This window comes from Saccostrea echinata, unplaced genomic scaffold, assembly GCF_033153115.1.
Source record: "Saccostrea echinata isolate AGI-Se365-2 ecotype Australia unplaced genomic scaffold, CSIRO_AGI_Sech_v1 ptg000054l, whole genome shotgun sequence".
NCBI classification, from domain to species: domain Eukaryota; kingdom Metazoa; phylum Mollusca; class Bivalvia; order Ostreida; family Ostreidae; genus Saccostrea; species Saccostrea echinata.
Genome location: NW_026889803.1, coordinates 65,290,521 through 65,315,000, shown reverse-complemented (window position 1 = coordinate 65,315,000; position 24,480 = coordinate 65,290,521). Strand labels below are relative to the sequence as shown.

At 32.7% G+C, this 24,480-nt stretch overlaps 1 protein-coding gene across 3 annotated transcripts in view; it reads left to right on the top strand.

The window, feature by feature from the left end:
* The window catches only part of LOC133205536 (centrosomal protein of 104 kDa-like), a 32,788-nt gene extending 8,722 nt beyond the window's left edge, over nt 1–24,066 (top strand). Inside the window, exons 2-28 of one of the 3 annotated variants that reach the window (XM_061341369.1) lie at nt 3,338–3,480; nt 6,116–6,207; nt 6,304–6,385; nt 6,954–7,092; nt 7,338–7,406; nt 7,508–7,578; nt 7,734–7,843; nt 8,018–8,229; nt 8,399–8,426; nt 8,586–8,700; nt 9,446–9,520; nt 12,594–12,643; nt 13,008–13,090; nt 13,357–13,521; nt 13,900–13,961; nt 14,554–14,626; nt 15,967–16,032; nt 16,123–16,247; nt 16,406–16,640; nt 17,440–17,535; nt 18,678–18,722; nt 19,156–19,182; nt 20,147–20,229; nt 21,074–21,182; nt 22,479–22,617; nt 22,977–23,120; nt 23,231–24,066. In XM_061341369.1, the coding sequence (XP_061197353.1) occupies nt 3,368–3,480; nt 6,116–6,207; nt 6,304–6,385; nt 6,954–7,092; nt 7,338–7,406; nt 7,508–7,578; nt 7,734–7,843; nt 8,018–8,229; nt 8,399–8,426; nt 8,586–8,700; nt 9,446–9,520; nt 12,594–12,643; nt 13,008–13,090; nt 13,357–13,521; nt 13,900–13,961; nt 14,554–14,626; nt 15,967–16,032; nt 16,123–16,247; nt 16,406–16,640; nt 17,440–17,535; nt 18,678–18,722; nt 19,156–19,182; nt 20,147–20,229; nt 21,074–21,182; nt 22,479–22,617; nt 22,977–23,120; nt 23,231–23,274 (2,652 nt within the window). In that variant the 5' untranslated portion in view covers nt 3,338–3,367 and the 3' untranslated portion in view covers nt 23,275–24,066. The remainder of the gene's footprint in view (nt 1–3,337; nt 3,481–6,115; nt 6,208–6,303; nt 6,386–6,953; nt 7,093–7,337; nt 7,407–7,507; nt 7,579–7,733; nt 7,844–8,017; nt 8,230–8,398; nt 8,427–8,585; nt 8,701–9,445; nt 9,521–12,593; nt 12,644–13,007; nt 13,091–13,356; nt 13,522–13,899; nt 13,962–14,553; nt 14,627–15,966; nt 16,033–16,122; nt 16,248–16,405; nt 16,641–17,439; nt 17,536–18,677; nt 18,723–19,155; nt 19,183–20,146; nt 20,230–21,073; nt 21,183–22,478; nt 22,618–22,976; nt 23,121–23,230) is intronic. The other 2 variants (XM_061341371.1, XM_061341370.1) reach the window with 2 other exon arrangements.
* Nucleotides 24,067–24,480: the final 414 nt, after the last annotated feature.

The following is a 24,480-nucleotide window of genomic DNA, read 5'->3' as shown; positions in this document are numbered from 1 at the left end:
AAAATCCAAATGACACTCAATTCAACATTTTAAAAATCTTTTCATGGTTTAAATGCACTTGTTAATTATGAATTATAACTGTTTATTGTATATTTGTATAATACAAAACATAAAGAATAAAAGAACCCCAAGGGACATTTAGGATCATGATGAAAGCCCAACAAACAAACCCAAAGAACCACTTAGATTAATAAATGACATTCCATTCAACCTTAATAAATCTACATATGATTTATGTTCATTTGTTAATTACAAAGTAAACTGTTTATTGTAAATATAATTTTTTTTAGGTCACCTGAGTCATTCAGTTGACCTACCAATTGTGATTTGTTTATGTTTGTTGTTCATTGGTCATAAAATGTTGAAATTTTCAGCTTCTTTTGAACCACTGAACCAATTTTAACCAGTTTTATGGGTAAAGTTAACCAGTTTTTATAGGTAAAGGGAAACATGAATTTTGAATTTCATGGTCCTTGACCCCTCTCCCCTTCTGGGCTTGAAGGATGGGACTAAAACCATCAAAATACATTGTATATGCAATTGTTAAAATCTTCTTCTTTACTCTTGGAAATCCAATAGTCCAAAAGTCATATATGGCGTATTTTTGATAATTCAGACTAACTAAAATTAAAAAGATCTTTCTATTTGTTTTAATTACTTTATATAAGAATAGGACTTTCCTGTAAATTACACAATTTAAATCAATCGCGTTTCATAAAACTTACGACTTTTCAACTTTATACACAACCATTCCTCACAATAAATTAAAGTCCAGGCTTTTTGATATCATTGACAGCTGCTTTTTCAATAAAAATGGAACTCGTAAATATACTTACCTTGTCATTGGTCATTTGCAAAATTATTTTGTTAAAAAACATTCTGATTGTACACACAAGTACTCTGAAGTTGACATTAAAAAGATGCTTGAGTTTCTGATTGACAATATCTATGTGGTTTTTGGAGACCAGGTCTTCCAACAATCTATTGGAATTCCTATGGGTACCAATTGCACCCCGTTATTAGCAGACCTTTTTTTGTATTCATATGAAGCAGAATTTGTCCAAAATCTTGTACGTGAAAAGAAGAAAACACTTGCTGTGGCGTTCAACTCGACATTTAGATATATCGACGACGTATTGTCAATTAACAATGGCTATTTTCATTCTTATGTCGATACGATATATCCTGGTGAACTTGAGATAAAAGATACCACAGAGTCTGACACATCTGTTTCATATTTGGATATTTTACTTGAAAAAGACGTTAATGGTAATCTAACAACCAAGCTTTATGATAAACGTGATGACTTTAACTTTTCAATCGTCAACTTCCCTTACTTATGCAGCAATATACCTTCATCACCTGCATACGGGGTATATATCTCTCAGTTGATTCGATACGCAAGAGCATGATCTACGAATGTACAATTTCTAAAACGAGGTAAATTATTGATACAATGACCTTGTCAGCAAATACAATTTATCATTGAGTCAAATGCTGACTGACGTTTTTCATACTTATTGTTAGGCCATTATTTACACACTGAATTGTCGACGGATTTTTCCGTTATTTCCCGATCATGACAAGGAGCACACGGCGGGTGTGACCGGTCGGCAGGGGATGCTCACTCCTCCATGGCACCTGATCCCACCTCTGATGTTTGGAGGTCCGTGTTTGCTCTGCTCCTATTTTGTATTGTATAATGGACTTTTGAGCTTGAATACTGTTCGTTATCTCCATATATTTCATATTAGAAATTTAAGGGTAAAACAATAATCGATTTATTTACTGACTCCGCATTTAAATATCAGACACAGTTGAAAGTCATTTTAACTATAGAAACGTGGGGTTATTCAAGTTCATGCAGAATCAGTGAAAATTTTAATTTGAACGTAAATAACAAATATCATGTTCAACTACACTCTATCTCATATTTTTATTTTTTACCTCAGACATGCCATATATAGCTTTAAGTATTAATGTATTTAAATGATGTAATTAAAAAATGCACATAAACCATATTTACATTTATTAAAGCTGAATTGGATGTCAGTTATATGGCTCATTATTGGGGTACTTAAGGGTATTCTTCAGATACCTAGGGTTTCCTTGGTATCCTTTTTTGTGTATTAAAATATGCAATAAACAGTTACTATGTTATTTACAAAAGCATAAAACCGTTTTTAGATTTATAAAGGTCCAACTGGGTGTCCTTGGGGTATTTTGGGATATTCTTCGGGTTACCCTGGGATGTCCTTGTGGTAACTTAAGGCTATCCTTTGCTTCTTAAGCGAGTATCCTTTTGATTTGTGTATTGAAGTATATACAATAAACAGTTACTGTGTCATTTACAAGTGCAAATATAAACCATATTTACATGTACATTTATTAATGTTGAATTGGGTATCCTAGGGTACACTGGGATTTTCTTGTGGTACCTTAAGAGTATTATTTGGTTTTATGTGAGTGCCCTTTGGTTTTGCGTATTGAAATACACAAATCATAGTTAAAACATGATTATTTATTTACACCGTATAAAATATTAAAGTTCTTCAAAACTAAACATGCATAATTGAGCTTAATTGTTTAATTAATTAATATTACCTATAAATTTTTAACTTGGGTAACTCCTCTATATTTAAGACAATTAATTTAAAAGTGTTAATTTGTCTTTCAAAAACTTTTTTTTTCCAATTTACAAGTGCATATAAACCATATTTAGAATAATTAAGGTTGTATATGGTGTCCCTGGGGTACCTTGTGGTATCCCTGGGGTTCCTTGTGGTTCCTTGTGATTCCTTGTGGTATCCTTGTGGTTCCTTGTGGTACCTTGTGGTTCCTTGTGGTAAAAAGACATACCCTTTCAATTCTAATACTTCAAGCTCTGTTCTAATCAAGTCATGTTGGGCCAGCCCGACATCATAATGGTTGATAATAATTGCAAAATAAATATTTAATGAGTTTCTCTCATCTGACAATTCACGTTTGACAACAGATGACATAGCATAATCAATACATGTGCCTCTGCTAGTGTGAAATTGAAGCCCTTCACTTGTTTCTGATGATCAAGTTATTGACAGATCAATTGTTTAATAAGTGCAGGTTAAGTAGTAAATACAAGTCATTACAGCGCATGTAAATATTGTGCAAGTAAAACTTTTATTACTGACCCATTAGAGAACTTTAAACTCAGGAAATGAGAAAGCTAACAAGATCAATAAAGTTTAACATTGTGATAAGATGAGCATCTTATACCCATTCACGTCAATATGACAACACAATCCTGGGTGATTTATAGATATAATTTACCTGTATATTGTTATTTTTACATTTATAGATCAGTGTGTCCATTAAGATGTAAAGCAACATGCCGCGAAAGTTACCATTCCGAGTGATTCATGTGTCTGGTCAAGATGAGAGTTACAGGGCAGCAGAGCTTAATTATCACAGCCCCTTAACGAAGGGATGGCAGTCCTCAAGGTACCTTTGTACTAATGCTAACACAAAATTCAATTCTGACTACAGTATACAATTTTGACAATTTTCAGTGACTAAAAATTTGCTTTTCTTATTTATACAAAAGTTTTCTCATATATGGCTGGAACTCAATCAAGTGAGTTAATGTCTTGAGAATTTATTTTTAAATTAATTAAGGAACTGACCCTCATTGGCATCCATCACATATAAGGAAGGTGGCATATTTTCAAACAACAAACAAGTCTCTTATTACAAAGGCATAAAAATCCAGCTATATCTGGGTACATTTTGTCCCATTGTAAACTATATGTAGGAGAGTCTTATTTGTCTCAAAGTTTCATTTGTTTGAATTATGTCAGTCTTCTGATGTATTGGTGGAAGTCAATCAAGTTAGTTGTAGGAACTCATTTCAGTAGAATAGATCTCTCAAGGCATATTTCACTGTAAGACCATATTTGAATGATACTGAATTCACTCTTTTCTGTAAAGGCTGCCTGATCCAGTGCTTTATGAATGTTAGCTCTGGCTTTTTAGATCATCTGAGTTACTCAGGTGACCTATTGCTATCTGTTTTTGTCTGTAATCATAAGCTGTGCATCCTCTATCACACTTGTGCATTAAGCATTTTCATCTTCTTTTTTATTCACAAAACCTATTTCAACAAATAATGGTATACCTGTATTGTACAAATATTGTGAATTTCATAGTCTCTGTCCCCTCTTGGGTCTGAGATGTGAGGCCAAAAACATCAAAATCAATGCAATCTTCAAAAATCTATTTCATTTTTTCCTTGAGATCAAGCCGTCAAACTGTTGGAATGATTATAACAAGCAATGCAGGGTTTTCCATAAGACCCGGGAAAGGGGGGGGGGGATTCCCCGCTTATAATGATGCAATTCCCCGGTTACTTTGGTATTCTCTCCCTCATAATCCTGTTATTGGAGGAACCCCAGACCCCCTTCTACTTTTTAAATGTCCCCTGCTATTTTAATTCTTAGGGACAACCCTGCAATGAGTCCATTACCAAAATTGTGAAACTAATGGCCACAGGTTCAGGGTTTCTTTTGTTAGGGTAGGGCTCTATTGATCATACATGAAAATGCATAAATTCTTTGAAAATCTTCTTTCTTGCTCCTGGGAATTAAGCAGATAAACTAAGTGCATGGTTATGGTGAGCAAGGGTGTCTATTCCAAAATTTTGAAATTCATTGCCCCTGGGTCAGGGGTTCTTGTGTTAGGTTGGGGCTCTATTGATCATATAATGAAAAATGCATTAATTCTTTGAAAACCTTCTCTGTTCCTGGGTATTAAGCAGCTTAGATAGTGCATGGTTATGATGAGCAAGGATGTCTTCGAAAATTGTAAAATTCATGGCACTGGGTCAGGGTTCTGGTGTTGGGATGGGGCTCTTTTGATTATATAGTGAATATGCATCAATTTTTCGAAAATCATCTCTGCTCCTAGGCATCTAGGAGACAGAGTTCAAAGTTGTATTGAGCAAGGATATTTTAACCAGATTTGTGAAATTTTTTGTCATTGGACAGGGCTCTATTGATCATGTTCTTTACTTTGAGAGAAGTTATTATTCCACTTTGTTATTCAACAATGATAATTAATCACTGCAAATAATGTAATTGAAGGTCAAATGAGTGAAAGAATTATATGAGAATTTTAATATACACATGTAATATAGAAAGTACTCTTTTAGTTTTTAATGGTCATGTAGACTTGTAAATAGTAGATAAATAAAAATGAGATAAAATATGTTACATCTGTACGTTAAGTGTTACTCAAAGACCAAGATAAGCCAATGTTAAAGGGATTGTGCTGAGTTTACTTGGTATAAAGTGTTATATATGCTCAAGCACTATTGTGTTGTTAAATTTAGTGATATGAACATATGAGAATGTAGACTGCACTGGCACATATAGGAAAGTACACATAAACAAGTCTTCTTTCTGAGTTGTTACCAATTACCAGGTTTACTATTTTGTTGATCCCTGACTGTCCTATTTCTCTTGTTTTTGGGCAGCATATCTTCATCTATCAATTAATTTTGTTTAATTATTGCCATTCTGTAGATTGTTTATTGGGTTGTATTATTTTTAGGTGACCATTAAGGCCTTTGGGCCTCTTGTCTCTTTTTTTTAGTCTGACTACTTTAAATTTGTAACAGGCAAAAAAATTAATCTGTAGTTTCTCATGCCAAAAATTTCAAAATTCAATGCGGCAAGTATTTTCTTTTAATGTCGGTTTAACAAAATGATAATATCAATTGATTCTTACTTTTTTTCTCTTACATTAATTATATAATATGTACTCAACTTAAATAATGTTATTCCAAACATTTGTTAAAAAGTTAATTCATAAAAATACCATATTAACAAGAAATATATTTTTTATCTAATAAAAACATCTATAAATTTATGTAAAGGGGAATAACTCAATTTTCATTTTCAACTTGGTAAAATAGAAAATTGAGTTATTTCCCTTTTCAATATGTCAATAAAACTGATAAATGTGGTTAGTTTTTGACCTGATGCAGCAGTGCCTGAGAAACTTTTGATAATTTTTTTTGGCCTGAATTTTCTTCTTTTTTAAACTGACCTGGCATGTGCTATTAATTTTTTTTTTGTAGATACTGCCTGTACCCACAGGACATAGTTTTACAGCTAGAACACAGGTCTAGGCTGCGGAAAATTCAGATCCTCTCCCACCAGTACCTGATAGGTAAGTATCATACAACTGATGTTAGACATACAAATTTTACAGTGGACTAGACATGCAAAGAAAGTATAACATGTATATGTTGTCTGAATTTTTTAGCAACAAAAATCGAGTTCTTTGTTGGGGATGTACCTGATGAGCAGACACAAGATTTGGAAAACGCACGCTACACACGACTTGGGTATGTAATGAGACTTTAAGCTCTTCAAGACACTTTTCTGCACACTTACTTACTTACTGCCCGTGACGCCTTTGGCATATAGGGCAGTAACGAGGGTTCTCCATCCTTGTCTATGAACATGAACAAATCATATGAATACAAATACATTTATTTCCTATGTAGATTGTAACATGAACTTTCATTGGTTATCAAGCTGGGTGTAAATTTCTCAACGTACACCCAGCTTGAGCCGGGGATAAATATTGTGAAATCACAGTGCATAGTTTTTCTATTACAAAAAGCAAATAACATGATGTCACCATGCATTTTAGCAAGTAGTAAATCTTATCAACAGTTGAAACACCATTGATTAAACTAGGGTTTATAAAGAAATTAATTTGATTACTTAGGAAATAAATTCATTGTTCTGGTCCAATGAAGGGTGTATGGGGATTTACCCTGGCCTTCTGCCCCAGGGTGTATGGAATACAACCAGGGGTAAATCCCTATACACCCTTGATTGAACCTATATGAATAATAGTATGTGCATGAAGTAAAACTTAAAAGCCTTTATTTTCATGTTGGCTAGGTACGTGTCTTTATCAGACAATGAGAAGACTGGATACAAGGCGCGAGAGCTGAAGTCGGTACATGTGGATGCCATCGGACTGTTCCTAAAACTGAACATCCACAAAAATCACATCAACAAGTATAATCTCTATAACCAGGTACCAAACTCTCAAATTTGTAATTAATTATGTGAAAACTATAGGTATTTTTATGAAACTTTTAATTTAATTTTTAGAACGTATCGAGTTTACTTTTGATCAGGAATCAAATTTTCAACATGCTTGTTTTTTGAACAAAGGTTTATTGTAAAATACTGACGGAAAATTGAAGTTAAAATCTGTAATGCAAGAAAATTTAGTCCAAAATATCTTGTTTTCTTTACTGCTGATTTTTATGTTGACAGGTTGGTATCATTGCTATCAATGTGATTGGAGATGAAATCAAACAGAGACCTACAGATATTACAGACCCAGTAAGTTCCCATGTTTATTCTTCTAAATGAAGATGATTTTTAAAAAACAGTGACTCGTGGTATCAGTTTATCACTCTGATTTTATTTCAATCTCCCAACAGGATTTGTTTTTGGATCATGAAAAGAGGAAGGCAATTGAGGGTGACCCTTCATTAGAAGGACTCTACAACAAGTGAGTTGCTTTATGAATATTGTGCCGAGTTTCAAACAGTTTGAATATCCAATTTCAACATAATTCATCATTATGCTGATAGATTTAAAAAAAAAAAAGAATGGGAGAGAGACTTATAGATGTATTAAAGAAATTTGTATTCATTCCTTAAATAGACCTGACTTTATTTCACCCCTGGATGATTTGGCTTTTGATATGTATCAAGATCCGGAGATAGCAGGCATTATCCGAAAATTAGAAAAGAAAAAGCAGGAAGCCGTTTTACGTAAGATCTACATATACTTACTCTCAGAAAATTTACTATACATACTTGTAAATGTTGGTGTTTGTGGAAGAAACATTTAAGAATTAACAGGGAGTAGAATCATAAGAATTTAAAAATAATGCACACTGAAAATAGTTTGATTTAACATGACGAGGTTTTCTTTGTAAATAACAGAGGAGCGATTTGAGTATGCTAAGAGATTGAAAGCTGCGATATCAGAGCTACAGAAGGTGGGGGAGAAGCTGGGGAAATATGAAGTGGAGAAGAGACAGGCTGTAGAGAATGAGGATTATGACAAGGCCAAACTAAAGAAAGTCCAGATGGATGAGTACAGATTACAGGTCTACAAAGATCTCAATCTACCAGACTTACTGGAAACTTCAGGGGTAAATCTTCAAAATTATCACCTTGGAACTTTGTTGATCATTTCTGTCATTAGAAAGGGTAATTATTACGAATTTAATTCAATGTATTGTAACATACATGTATGTTGCGTTTTTCCTCATATAAGGATTTCAAAATTTTGAAGTGAATGATTTATTTATTAATTTTCAGTCAAGGCATCCACAAACTATTGACTTGGGTAAGAACAATATAATCATATACATACCATTTTGTATATTTCTAAGATAAATTTGATTGTACATAATTATTCATTTGTTCTGAATATATTCCATACATATTGTCAAAGACATAGACTCCTCAAGATTTTATTTGCCAATTTTGACCTTGTGATTTTCAGAACCTATTCGTCAGCCGACTCCGCCACGATTACAGGAGTTATCCTATAGGACCCCACCCCACAGTCCCCCACCCAGGACACCATATGATGAGAGACCCCTCCCAGCCATGAAAAAGTAAGTTACCATATGTTAACATACACATTCATTTTTGCTGAACTTGCACCAGAATATTTTAAATAAAACAAAATTGCATTGTACATGTATTTATGCTTAATAGTCTGTTTTACAAGATGTCATTACATATAAATTTATCGATATTTAATTTATATAGTGATATAAATCTGTTCATGTAGTAATTTTGATTCACTGTGTCATTTTTTAGAGCTTCTGAAAGTATTACCACAAAACCGCTGTTCTTGTACAAGATAGTGTAAAATAGCTTTACTATTTTATGTTTTGTTACAATATTCATTGCTTTTAGAAATTTACAAGTTTACAGTAATTAGAATCCATTTTATCCATTTTCTCATTACTGCATGCAAGAAACACATTTAAATAGTATTCAAAGGGAGTATTTGTGAATTTATTTTCCTTTCTTGTTTTTTTTTTGGGGGGGGGGGGGGTAAGCAAAATTTTGTAAAATTGTCCTTTGAATTGATAATGAAGAACAGAGAAATCTTTTAATCCCTGTGTGTCAAAAAAGTTCTTGTAAATAGTTCTGTCTTGACTATGTTTTCTGGATATCTGCTATTTGCAATTGTGAACGTTATCCCTTTTCTTGGTTTTTATTTGCCGGTACTCTATGTGTAGTCAATTAGTTTGACAAAATAATTTACAAAATGATGGAGAGTTGTTAATCAGAACTTTCCATTTGTTATGTGTATGGGTAGGAGACTGACCAATTTTCTTTGTAAATCAGTAAAGACACAAAGCCGTCCAGTGATTCCCCTCCCCCTCCTAGAACCCCTTACGATGAGCGGTTATTGCCAGTCAAGTGAGTATTTTGTCCTGGTGTGTGGCTCCTAACTTCATGTGACTCTAGCTAATTTATTGGTCTAAGTTTGTGGTTCTGGTAGACTCAACAATGTAACAGAAATCTAATGTCAAGATCAGCTTCATCTTCGTCTAAAGTTTATGAATTGAATTGGTAGCACAGCTAACAAAGTATTTGGAAAATTACTTTCATATAAGAAGATTTTAATGACTCAATGACATCCTCTTATTTCCTTTAAATTCTATTTGTATGAATGCATCACAGGCTATTTTTGTGAGAAATTTGCTGTAATTGTTGAACCAATCAGAAACACAGTTACATTGTGTGTGCATGGTCATGTGTTTGTATGTTCACAGGTAATGGTGTTGAGCTGCTAGAACAAAGAAACATTATCATTCACTGGCTGCCCTGTAAAATATTGTTTTAATCATTTACTCACCAGTTCACACTATGATCATGCATAGAGTTTGCAACATTCACAAAAATCCTGGAATACATGTATTTAAACAGTAGAAAGCTATTAACTCAACAACAGCAGTAGGTGCACTTAACACTTATATTACAAATGTAACACCCTGCAAGTTTGTATACACTATCTCTAGTTAAAATGGATATGTTTCACAGTGTGAGGTCAACAGCATGTATGTTTGAGTTTATTTTCAAATGATTAAACTATAAGGTCCTTTGAATGCTGAATAGATGAATTTAAGGCATTGGTAGACGGGGAACATTTACATGAAGTATTCTTTCTTGTATACTTAATGTAAATTCCCATGTGCACAGCATACAGTGTACTAGTAAATTTTATGAATTTTGATTTTCGCTAATTTAATTTTAGAAAGTTTTCATACATTTTGCAATTCTGAATATCACTAAATCTATGAGTATCTAGATATAATAGGTTACCTTTAGCAAGCTGAGATGAGCTTACTATACCCTTGTGGCAGCATTGACATTTGGCTTATAGTTTTTGACACAAGTCCTTTTCCAAGTAACTATAAGCTCTGCCTGGACCAAACTTGTATGATGATGTATCTAGGGATGCACACTACTAACAAACTTGCTTCTGATGCTGGATCTGACCTATATTTTCTGAATGAGTGACCATGTTAAGGTTTTTGAAGCAGATCTATTCTAATATAAAAGATGAAAATAACAGTGATCAATCTCATAAATGAAGTAAAGAAATGAATCATGAACAGAGCAAAAAAACAGACGTCTGTAAGCACCAGAGGTAGGATCAGGTGCCTAGAAGGAGTAAGCATCCCTTGTTTACTGGTCACACCCACATTGAATTGGTGGGGAAAATAAGATCAAAAGATAGGTTGTATTTGCAAACAGAGTCATTACACCAACCATGAAATTTTTGAAATGCTTACTTAAAATGCAGTAGTTGAAAACCCTATAACATCAACTTATTTTTCAGTAGCCTGTCTCTGTTAAAAAATTTGAATGTACTCAGAACATGCACTTGAGTATGGAATTAGTTGAGAGAAGAACACAAACTGTAGATTCCTAATTTTAAGCGCCGAGTACATAATTTCATGAAATGACTTGTTGATGTCAAATTATGATAACGTGAACTCACAAATGGAATGTTGGTTAAGAGTGCGACGATACTAAAGTGGTTTGCACTAAACGGGAAGAAGAAGAAGGAGAGTTTTTACATGTATTTGAACAATTAAAAAAAAAAACAGCGAGCAATTTTATTTTCTGAGTCGAAATATAAATCTGTCATTAAAACGAGACAAAATTAATGCTCTGTTAGGTGATAAAGATATAGGTTAAAATCCAATGCATAAATGACTTTTTGTCATTTGTTCAAAAAGTATGTAACATTTTAACTCACAGGCATATGTAGAGGCATGTTGCATGAGCATTTGTAAATACCTAGTCTTCATCAATGAAATGATTCCATTATTTCTATCACTGACCCTTAAATTGCAGGGACTTGATTTTGTGAACAATTTTCTCATATCCCGGTATTTAAAATCAGTCCTTAAATTTGGATTTCATCTTATGGTAACGAATGTGGACAAGGTCAAATTGATGTTGTTTGTGAGTAATGAGAGAGCTGTGATTGTTTGAAGACTTGGTTGTATTATATTATTGCACACATCTATAACACAGGCACATGTTGTACAGCATGTATAGTATAATATATCCTTGCAATTTTACAAGCTTTACAAAGCGTTATGTCAAACCAACTGATCTGGCAAAAGAGTTTATGTACGTACTCACTGTTGTTTAGATTAAGAATACAGCAGCTTTTAGCTTGAGTGTTTTTGTCATTTCAAAATTGCTTTTAGATGGCAAAGCTGGCTTTAATAATATATTATGCATTACAAGTCATAAATGTTTGCATGAATTTCTATATTCTTGATAAATTCTTTTCTATGATTTCATATCAGCTCAAAAAAGCTTTACAAGCCCAAGGTCAGATTAGAATTCAGTTCCTGGTTTGCTTCCTGAAAGTGATTTTGTATCTGCAATTGGATTTTGAATGAAACTGTAAACTATTAAAATAACCTGCTTTACTGTGGATTGTACATGTTGTAAAGTGATTTAAGTATGTACTAAATTTCTTATCAATGTAAAATGGGAAATACTCTTTAATAGCTGTTAAAGTAATAATAAAGAACAGAAAATAAAAATAATAAAAATAATACTGAATTCTGAAAAGCAGACCAAAAATGTGTGTTGTAAAATCATGCATCAACCTGTTGAAAGCTGTAAAAAAAGAAAATTGATCAGATATGTAGTGGTTTGTATCCAGAGCTATGTGAACTTCATTTCTCTCTGTCATATTACTTCTTTCTCTGAATTATTTTGATTGTAAATCTTAGAATCCAATATCCTTCATTTCAATCATTAAAGTTCATGTATATAGCTAAAATCTCAGTCATTTTCATATTTCTTAATTGATCTACAGTGTATTGTACATGTATGGTCATAAAAAATCGGGCACATCTATTTTACCACATACAGTTCTTGAATATTTATTAAATAATATGTCTTAATTTTACAGGATATATTATAGATTATGTAACATACATCTATATCCATTTTCCAGACCCCCATCTGTCCCAGAGGAAGAAGATCCCCCTCCAGAGAGTAGTGCAGGTGTGTGGCTTAGATAAAAACATCATCTCAGGCGACTAGTAATGCATTTATCTTGACCCGAAATAACTTATCATGTATATGAAAATGTGTATTATGATCAAGTTCATTTATTCAGAAACTTTTTATAATATACATGTATATATATATATCATATTCCATACTAAATACCAGGTATATGCACAATGACAGACACATTAATCTAAAGTCCTGTAAAACGGAAGCAACCTTGTGATTTGTAGATGTGATCACTTTTTTAAAATTTTGGTTTTCTGTTTGCTGTTACATAGATGCTTAATTTGTCATTTTACCTGATGTAAAAATCAAACACAGAGGATATTTTAGTAACCTGATGAGTTTGTTGTAGGAATCACGGGAGAACCTGAGCCAATGTCAGAAAAGGAATTGAGAGAGGCCTCCTACGCCATTGACGTGTTTGGAGAACCTTTGGTTTGTTCCTATGCTTACTTGAATTTTTGTTTTGGTATTCATTTACTTATACAATTCTTGACATGATTCATTCAAAGTTAAACCAAAATGTTTTTTAAAAAACTGACTAGAAATGAGGTGTGATCTACAAATTTTAACTACAGAATACTGGTACAAATATTTCAGCTGTCACTTTAGCAGCAAATGAAAACTTTCAATTATCACTTCCTTATTAACATAATCACTACCGATATTGATATGATAGTTATCTTTCTTTGCTGCTATAGGTCTCTAAAGCTTACAGTAAGACATGGTCCTACAGGGAGGATGCCCTATTAGCTGTGTACAAACAGATCCAGGAGACCAGCGTGTCTGGAAAAGAGGAGTGTAGGAATATACTCAGGGCAGCCATCTTCCTAGTCAAGAGAGCCATTGACGACAAGGTCTATGCTGTAAGTCGTGTTGGCATGTTTGCAAGTCTTTTAGCTCTACTGGCCAGAGTTAAGATGCCGATTGTTTGCCTGTGAACATTTTTTTTCAAAGCCCTTATCCTCCAACAGTCTTAGCCCAATTTCAATAAAATTTAATGTACAGAAATACAAATTTCTCTTTATCTCATTAGAATTGTATCTGAAATTCTTACAAAATGCTACTCTTTCTACAGCTTTGGTCTGATTTTAATAAAACTTTGTACATAAGTTGACATCAACTATTATTAATTTAAACCAAACACTAGAGCGACAGTCTCTCAATAGACTTCTGATCATATGTGTTAAATGTTAAAAATTCTGTTTTTTAAAATGTTATAATGATATTTTGTTTGTTTTCAGGTGTTCAAGGCTGGTTTACATCTGCTGAAAATGATCCTGACTGAATTCATTCCCCAACACAAGTAAGTCTGTAAACAACACTCAGCTAACACACTGATGGGTCGGAAAAGTTAGGAGATTGTAGCTACAGATGCATGTACTACTGGATAACAAATCTAGTACCTGCACAGTTAATGGAAGGTTATGTTACAGTGTCACCATTATCAATCATAATTGATAGAAATATGCAAGAACATAGATGCCAACTTATTCTTCTTAATATCATTGAGATCAACGTTTGGATTCTGTTTCTAACAATTGAAGAGAAAACAATTTACAGGTGAATTTGTTTTGTCTGATGACATGTTTGTCTACATTACAAGGGTCTGTCAGTGTAAAAGTAAGCTTCAAGACTATACTACATAAACAATCCTGATTATTTTATGTTACTTGGGCCAGAAGTTTATGAGGAGAAACAGTTGGCTAGTCAAAAGGGAATAGGTTACTAACAAGTCACTGTCCACCTTAAATTTACTGTATATAGTCCCAGTGAGATTTTCACAATTACAGTGTGTTTGATAAATCAGTTTACAGTATCATTATCTTTTTTGGGATGATCTTTTTCCATTTTTAGGTGGAAGTTTAAGTTAACTAAAGAAAATGTTTATTTTACAGATTACAAAAACAGGACACTATTTATGCAGTGGAGAAAACAATCCCAAATCTTCTACATAAGGCAGGAGATACTGTAAGTCATCTAAACAATCCCAAACCCTCTACATAAAGACAATCCCATTTCCTAAATCTTTTACATAAGGCAGGAGATACTGTAAGTCATCTAAATAATCCCAAACCTACATAAAAACGATCCCATTTCCCAAATTTTCTACATAAGGCAGGAGATACTTTAAGTCATTAAAACAATCCCAAACCTACATAAAGACAATCCCATTTCCTAAATCTTTTACATAAGGCAGGAGATGCTGTAAGTCATTAAAACAATCCCAAATCTTTCCAATCAAAACAATCCCACATCTTCTGCATAAAAACTATCCAAAACCATTTACATCAAAACAATCCCCAACCTACTACATCAAAAACAGAAAAGTCCTGAACTTTTTACTTCAAAATTAACACTCCCAAAACTTTTTTATATATCAAAACAATACCAAACCATCTATATAGTTGAAGTCCAATTCTGTACATTGAGGATAGAGTATCATTGAAACAACTCCAGACCTTCTACACAGGGAGGGGGCACCTTTCACTATTCCAAACATTGCACAGGGAGAAGATATGTGTACCTGGTTAACTTTAGTCATCAAAACAATTCTACACAGAGGAGAAAACTGTAAGGCAGTCATTCTGATAATCTCAAGCACTCTGCACAAGGAATGAGATAATGTAAGCCATTTTATAAAGTCTCAAAGCTTCCACCTGAAGGGGGAGATAATGTGTCATTGAAAAGAGTCCCAAGTTCTCTAAACAGAAGGGGGATGTCACTGGTAACAATCTCCAAACTTCTACACAAGAACAGAGATACAAGTCCCTAACTATCCCAGAAGTAGTACACAAGAAAGTGAATACAGTAACTATAAATCATTGAAATAATACCAAATAAGATAATATAAGCAATTAAAACTCAAACACTCTACACAAGGATACTGTGAGAGGTTTTACTAACACCTGAATCAGGATACAATGCATCAGACAATATACAGTTGAACTTCAGCATCTTGGAACATCACTAACATCAGTATCTCAAATACTATGGATATGCTGAAGTGATTTAGACATCCCAAACACTTTTTCCTTATGTATTTTAACCTCAATATCTTGAAGCCTCTGATATCTCAAAGTTTTTCTTGGCTTCATTATGTTTGAAATAACAAGGTTTGGCTGGCTATACATACATCTTTATGCATAAACATTTATGTATAGCAGTGTGAAGAAGATTCATGTATAACATAATTTATGGAGAGATATTCTTTTTTGTTCCTTTAAAAAATAAACTTGTATATGTACATGTGTACAAGTGGAAAATTCATATTTGGACCCAAAAAAATGAAAGATATTTTAACACTTTAGGCGGCAAGATGTCGTGAAGATGCAAAGAACTTTGTGTTGGATGAAGCTAGCTTTACTGATGTTAAGGTAAGCTGTTTGTACTTTTTCTAAGATTTCATTTTCAAAATATTAATGCAAAAATACTGTACATTTATCTATTTCACTTTTGAATTGCAGCCAACCAATATAGTCCCCCATGAGTGTGTGAAGCCATTTAAGTTAACACTGGCTCCTCGGCAAGCTCAATCACAGTGTGAAATAGTGGAGGCCTTGTACAAAAAGCTCGGAATCAAATCCAACACGTCAGTAGTTCAATTCAGAGCAATACGAAAAGAAGATAAGGATATTATGTCATCTGTTTAGGACAAAATCATATAATTTTTTAATTTTAATGTGAATTTTAGCTATTTTGATTACTTTGAAACTAGTCCCCGCTATACACAGTTAATGGTATTTTCAGTGGCTTGACATTAGAAAACCTGATGCAGTTCTGTGTGACAGCACTTGGTCATCATGCAGGGGAGGTGAGGGATGTAGCAGAGCGCATCATAAAAGATCTATATAGGGAAGTAAAAGATCCTGTCAAGGACTACCTCCCACCCGACAACGAAAAAAATCGTAAAATTACACTCTACAGGCAGTTGTTTGAATACTTCGACAAAGTGGATGGAAAACCTAGTAAAGGAGATATAAAGGTTGGTAAAAGCTATAACTGTTGGACACCGATACTAGGGTATCTGTGCCATACCAAATAGTTGTTTCAGATTTACTGATAAAATACTATTTCCTTTAAGGGATGAAGGACGCATGGTCACATGACTCTGTTTAATTACGTCATAGTCTCCATTTATATAAGTGCAAAACATGTTCTTGCATAAATTTTTGACAATTTTGACCATTTTTTCCCCCTTCATTTACCATCTTATATAAAAAAAGAAAGTTTTAACATCTTGTAAACATTAACAAATTATGAAAAAGATTGATCCCCTCCTCTGTTTCCTTAAACTAACAAGTTAATGATGTCATACATGATCTTTTAGTACAGCAAGAACATATTCAGTGAATACAGGGGCAGTATTATTATTCAAAAACAGGTCATAATCAGTATATGATGAAATATTTTGAGGAACAGAAACACAAAAATTATTTTTGCATGGCTGATGACGGAAATCTTATGTAGGTATATCTTATTTCGCTTATTTTGCTTTCGTGTGACATCATAGTTGGTTTTTCCCATATTGGAGAAATATAAACATGACACGTTTTTGTCATGCTTATGTCTTCTTTAACGTGATGTCCTGTGCAATATTGAGGTCATCTTCACCCTTTGAAATTTAATGTCTAGTTATGGAATATGAAAATGTGATGTTGCAAAATATTTCAAATTTGTGTCAATACAAAATATTTCAAATTTTTGTCAATACAAAATGCATACAGTGTTTAATATTTTGTAATATATGTTGCATGAATTTTAAAAGAGTCGTACAATTTTAGAAAAAGAGGGCAGACGAGGAGAAAAAGAAACAGCAGGAAATTGACATGTTACAACAGCAACTGCAACAACTGAAAGATATGGCTTCTGGTAAACAGGTAAGACAACATTTAAATAAACAGGTAAAAAAAAAACATTGTAATTAACAGGTGAAAGAATGTGTAAATAATCAACAAGAAAACGTAAATAAATAGGTAAGAGAATGTGTAAATAAATAAGAGAACATTTAAATAAACAGGTAGGAGAAACATATAAGAACATATAAATAATCAAGTAAGAAAAACGTGTAAATAAATAGGTAAGAGAATGTGTAAGTAAATACCGGTAGATAAGAGAACATTTAAATAAACAGGTAAGACAACATGTTAATAATCAGGCAACAGAACAATTATAAGGCTTTTTTTATATAGCATTTCATGTGCACCAGGCATGGCATTGTATTAATTTTGATAACTGTTTTTTTTTTTATCCTTCCAAAATTGCTGTTTTATTATATGTATACAAGGTGCTTGTGAACACCTCCTGGACTACTATGTGTACACAGTGATTTTTGTGTGATCTTTCTCACCAGATCATAGTAATTATAGGGAATTTTGATGTTATTTGATTACACTTTTTGTATGATACCTTTAGGATTACCAACCCTCACCTAGGCCTAAAAAACACAAATCCAAACTCAAGGTACCCCATAGAATGCTGTTGTGTTTGTTACTGTGTATAGAGCTCCTCAAAATTTTCATATTTCTTTTTGTAATATACACTTACTTTTATGTAGATGTCAATTCTGTGTGGTAAATGTTTTGAGCTAGATTTACGTGTACTTTTGGGGAAATACTGTATGTTGCATAATTCTATTCTTTGTAGATTTTGTGCTACTCTCTAGAAATAAAAATGTATTTAATTAAAGAAAGAGATAAAACGCCAAACCTGGATTGAAGGGATTTTTATTATTCCAGCTTATCCAGCAGAAATTACTTCAGTTGAAAAGAGATCAATATAACCTTTGCATTTATATCAAATGAAAAACAAATCAAATGAAGAAATTAAATTTATTAAAATAAAAACAAAACTTTACATGTATTATTTACATGTAGTAGAAAAAACGTGAGCATTGTATCTCTTCTGACCTATTTTAAAGTTGTCATTTTGAATGTTTTGTCTTTGTAAATGATTGCTTTAAGTATGTGGAAATACCCTGGACAATAGCTAGTGACATTTATAGATTGTTTACTTTCTGTAGCCAATTGATGAGTCTTTGGTAGAATCCAAGAAACCAGCCCCTAGGGTAAGTATTGAATTGTGTTTTGTCATTTTCTGAATCTTGCAGTCTTTGGAAATTAAACACTCTAAATATCTTTATTTTTAAAAAAAAGATACATTGTTAAACCTTGCTTCATGCAAGATCAGCAAGCTTTTTGCTATTTTCTGCTCAGATATTAAGGTCCTTGTTAAATGTTAAGAAAATGTAGACTTGTAGTACTGTATATCGTAATATAAAAACAATTAAATATGTGCTTTGAATCAAAAATTACCAGTGTATATTAATTGAATTTTATATTGTTGCTTAATTGCTGTGTATATTTATTGAATTTTATATTGTTGTTTAATTGCTGTGTATATTTATTGAATTTTATATTGTTATTTAATTGCTGTGTATATTTATTGAATTTTAATAAAATAAGAAACATGTATACTCACTGCTCAGTTCAATTATTCAGAGACCTAGTGTTGCATCAAAGAAGATGGTTGGTACAAATTTGCACCCCTAATTCCTTATTTTTTTTTTTTCATTAGAAGCTGTTCCTTTTTTTTAAATGATTTTATTTTTGTTAAGCTTCAGTAGAAATCACTGCCAGTGAAAAATAAAGATACACAGTTTTTAGAATAATTCTAATCAGAGAATTTTAAAAATTAGTAATTGGTAGTTACAAGAAAGAGAAAGTAATATTTCAGACTAAAATGGAAGAATATCTGCTTGATATCAATATTTACTGAAGGACACTAATCCAACTATTTCTGCTTTTAGACTTTAAATAAAATGACAGCACTGCATAGAAAGAGTTTACATTAAAAATTATCACCTTGGTGATCAAGACAAATGCTTTTTAGGGAAGAAAGTTTTGATTAAATCAGCAAGATTTTAGAAAAATAAATATCTAAATTTACTGCATGTTAACTTTAGTTTATTTATTTTTAATACTTACAGATTCCTTTTCTGCATATAAATTTTGTTTTTTGTTGACATTAATCTTTATTGCTTTTCACCTTTGACCTATGACCTTATTGTTATCTTTGAATATAATGTCTGTTCAGCATTCCCTCATTCCTGCAGCAATTTTTCAAATTTGATCGTTTTTTTTTTCCAGACATTATTTTCAATATAATTTTATGTACACTTAACTAATAATCTATGAATTTGACTGTCCATTTAGATTATCAACAAAATGTTTTGAAAGATTTAATCTCATACCATTATCAGGGAAGATGAGATCGAGAATTTGATTAAAGTATTCTTTAACAGTCATGATTTTGATTATTCAGTTTGATATTATTGACTCAGTGTAAAGATCCTTTCCAATTTTTCTGACATCTGTGAAAGAATATCAGAAACCTGTAAAATACCACTGTATGTTAACTGTTATACACAGATTTGCAATGTAATTAAACTGCATGATAATTGTTAATTTCTGTTTCATTTTCTTTTTCCAGGGCCAGAAACCTGATCCAAAGAAAAAGAATGATAAAAAGAAGCAGAAGGATGATGACGATGTTTCCATGTACAATATGGACAAGTAGGTCTTATTACACATACAATAAGTACGATCTTATCTTATTACATGTACAATATGGACAAGTACGATCTTATCTTATTACACGTACAATATGGACAAATACAATCTTATTACATGTACAATATGGACAAGTATGATCTTATTACATGTGCAATATGGACAAGTACGATCTTATCTTATTACATGTACAATATGGTCAAATACAATCTTATTACATGTACAGTATGGACAAGTACGATCTTATTATATGTACAATATGGACAAGTATGGTCTTATCTTATTACATGTACAATATGGACAAGTACGATCTTATCTTATTACATGTACAATATGGTCAAATACAATCTTATTACATGTACAATATGAACAAGTACGATCTTATTACATGTACAATATGGACAAGTACGATCTTATCTTATTATATGTACAATATGGACAAATATGATCTTATTACATGTACAATATGGACAAGTACAATCTTATTATATGTACAATATGGACAAGTATGGTCTTATCTTATTACATGTACAATATGGACAAGTACGATCTTATCTTATTACACATACAATATGGACAAGTACGATCTCATCTTATTACATGTACAATATGGACAAATATGATCTTATTACATGTACAATATGGACAAGTACGGTCTCATCTTATTACATGTACAATATGGACAAGTACGGTCTCATCTTATTACATGTACAATATGGACAAGTACGGTCTCATCTTATTACATGTACAATATGGACACGTACGATCTCATCTTATTACATGTAGTCACAGCTGATTGTGTTTGGGTTCTTTATTTGTACTGACTGAGTATGTAATATATTTCCAGCATCTGTATTTTCTGTGGAGAGAGAAATGAGAGCTTTACAGAGGAAGGATTAGATCTGCATTATTGGAAACATTGCCCTATGTTAAAGAGATGTACTAACTGTAAACAGGTCAGTAAACATTGCCCTATGTTAGAGAGATGTACTAACTGTAAACAGGTAAGTAAACATTGCCCTATGTTAAAGAGATGTACAAACTGTTAACAGGTCAGTAAACATTGCCCTATGTTAAAGAGATGTACTAACTGTAAACAGGTCAGTAAACATTGCCCTATGTTAAAGAGATGTACTAACTGTAAACAGGTCAGTAAACATTGCCCTATGTTAAAGAGATGTACTAACTGTAAACAGGTCAGTAAACATTGCCCTATGTTAAAGAGATGCACATACTGTAAACAGGTCAGTAAACATTGTACAATATGTTAAAGAGATGTACAAACTGTTAACAAGTCAGTAAACATTGCCCTATGTTAAAGAGATGTACTAACTGTAAACAGATCAGTAAACATTGCCCTATGTTAAAGATATGTACTAACTGTAAACAGGTCAGTAAAAATTGCCCTGTGTTAAAGAGATGTACTAACTGTAAACAGGTCATTAAACATTGCCCTATGTTAAAGAGATGCACTTACTGTAAACAGGTCAGTAAACATTGCCCTATGTTAAAGAGATGTACTAACTGTAAACAGGTCAGTAAACATTGTACAATATGTTAATGAGATGTAAAAACCGTAAACAGATCATAAACATTGTACAGTATTAAAGAGATACAAACTGTAAACAGGTCAGTAAACAATGTTAAAAAGGTGTACAAACTTGAGAGAAAAATTAGTTTGAGCAATATTCAGTAAAAGAAAAAGATAAATTCCTGTATAGGTGTCAGTAAGCACCATCCATTATAAAAAGAGGTATATAAACCTAACATGTTAGTAGGCACTGTCCTATATTAAGTGATGTAAAAAAAAAAAGATCAGCAAATAGTGTACCATTTGTAGTGTATTCAGTGTAAACATCAGTAAACTATATATGGACATTATTAAAGAAGTGTACTTGCTGGAAACAGTTGTGAGTCTCATTAGTTCACGTGGCCTTGAGAAAGCCACAGTGAAAATTAGAATTCTAGCAATATTCACAAGAAAATGATTTACCTGATACAGTCAAACCTTGTTATCTCAAACTGAATCTGACCAAGAGTAGTCCCAGGGAGTAGCTCTGATTTTACAGGGAGTAGTCCTCAGATGGGGGAAGTAGTGCCTTCCCAGGGAAATAGACAGTTTTATGGTATTCATTTTATATAGAGTAATAACAGTAGAGGTGTAATAATATACAATGTACCTGGGTAAAAGCAGTCATTTTAGAGGTCCAAGTTCAAACAAATCAATGTCATTTAATGACTTTTTGTGTCAGGTTGTGGAGATAGCCAGCTACACAGAACATTTACTGACGGAGTGCGAGGCTAAATCTAACTACTCCAAGTGTCCGCGATGTTCAGAGGCTATTCCTAAGTCAGACTTTGATGAACATGTAGCTGCAAAAAGCTGTAATCGTAAGTACATCCCTAACCTGAGGTTATCCTTGAGTAACATTTTAATGATGTAGCTGCTTAAAGCTGTAAATATGAGTTCAGCATATATCTGAAATATGAGTAGTTTTGCCTTACTCTTAAGATATATCCACAACTCCTCCTATACCACTGAATAAAATATAATGATACTTTCACAGAATTTTTATTACATAGTGCTATTGTGCACCTCCTACTTTAAATTTTCATTGGACAGATAGCTGGGCTTCCTCATAGCAAAAAAATTGTCTTTGCCATAATAATCATATGGGAGCAGGGGGTATCATTTTGTGAGCTCACTGCTTGCATTACCTCTAGTTTCAACTTGAACCTTTAATTTCCAGCTTCCAAGCAAGGCTTTAACCACTGTCCACTGTGTCACCAGAATATAGGGGGTGGAGAGGAAGGATGGAAATCCCACTTAATGAGCAGGGAAGGGTGTAAACAGAACCCCAGAAGACTCCTGGCCCTCAATAAACCAGCAGCAGGTCAGTACAATCAAGGTAGATAATATTGGAAAAAGAATTAATATAGTAGAAATGCAGTTTCTTTCCATCAACTTTTGAAAAGAATTACATGAATTATTTTCTGTTCTTAGGGAAATCGAAAGCTGCACCAAAGGGCAAGAAAACTCCACGATAAATTCCAGGACATTTGGATTTTATTTACGTGCTTCTCTGTGATATTATTCTGGATTATAGTTCATGATTTAACCCAATCAGATTCCAACCCTTAGAACATCGAGTTAGACATTTTCAGAAATGGATGCAATATGTAGAATAGCTACATATATACTGTATATTATTTTATGTAAACTTTATGCATAGTTTTATATAGTGCTGATATACATCCAAATTTTCATAAGAAAATGTTACAAAATGTTGATGCTGCACAATTCTGCTGCCCCTAGTGCCAATAACTTTATTATAAAAAGATGTGCTGAGGAAATTCAGAATCTCGGGATTGTTCATGTAACACACTCTCGTAAAATTTGTTTATGTTGTGTGTTTTGGTGAATGCAATCAAGGGAACCGTTTTGTTTATTTGTTTTCTTAAGTGGGATTTTGAGGTCTTAGTTTTGTATGTGACTTTTAATCGTCATGCACAGTCTTACATGTATATGTAGGTCTGTAAATTCTCTCTTTTTTCTCGTGATTCTTTGTTACTACCATCTTACCTCAAAGTTTTTAATTAATCTTCCATCAGGTTCTGAAACTAATCAAAATGTTCATTTTAAAATGCTCCCAGAAAAAAAACAATCATTGTCTTAAATTTTCCCTGTCGGCTAGTTTTGTCAATTTGATCTGCAAGTACAAGACTGTGTACTACTGTGTAGTTCCAGTTGTGTAGATGCTAGTATGCATTTTTTATGGGAAAGCAAGTTTTATCAAGTTTAGGAAAATGAGAGGCAGGAATTAAAGCATATTATAGGTATTTATTGTTTTGTCTTATTTCAAATGCAACAGGAAAGGAGGAAGTTTTCTTCAGTGATGGAACTGGTATATGCACCATGGTAATAAAGCATGGTTTTTAACAACTTGAATCCACACTTTACACAAGGACACTTGCTACTTATTTGAATAGCTGTGGCCCACCTGTTCTTGAGAAAAAATTCCACACTGGAATAAGCTAAGACTTGCATTAAGATCAAGGTGTAGTAAATGATTGGTAAAGTCTTTTTGGTTTCACTTTTTCCTGTACTTTAAAGGAGAAAATGAAACATTTTCACAGCATTTAAATGGAAATCATGTCAGAAGTAATCGTAATACCTATATTCAATTTAATATTATAAATACTGGGAAATTTTCACCCCCGTTTTATTTTAGCCCCTTTTGCTCTTATTGCAAG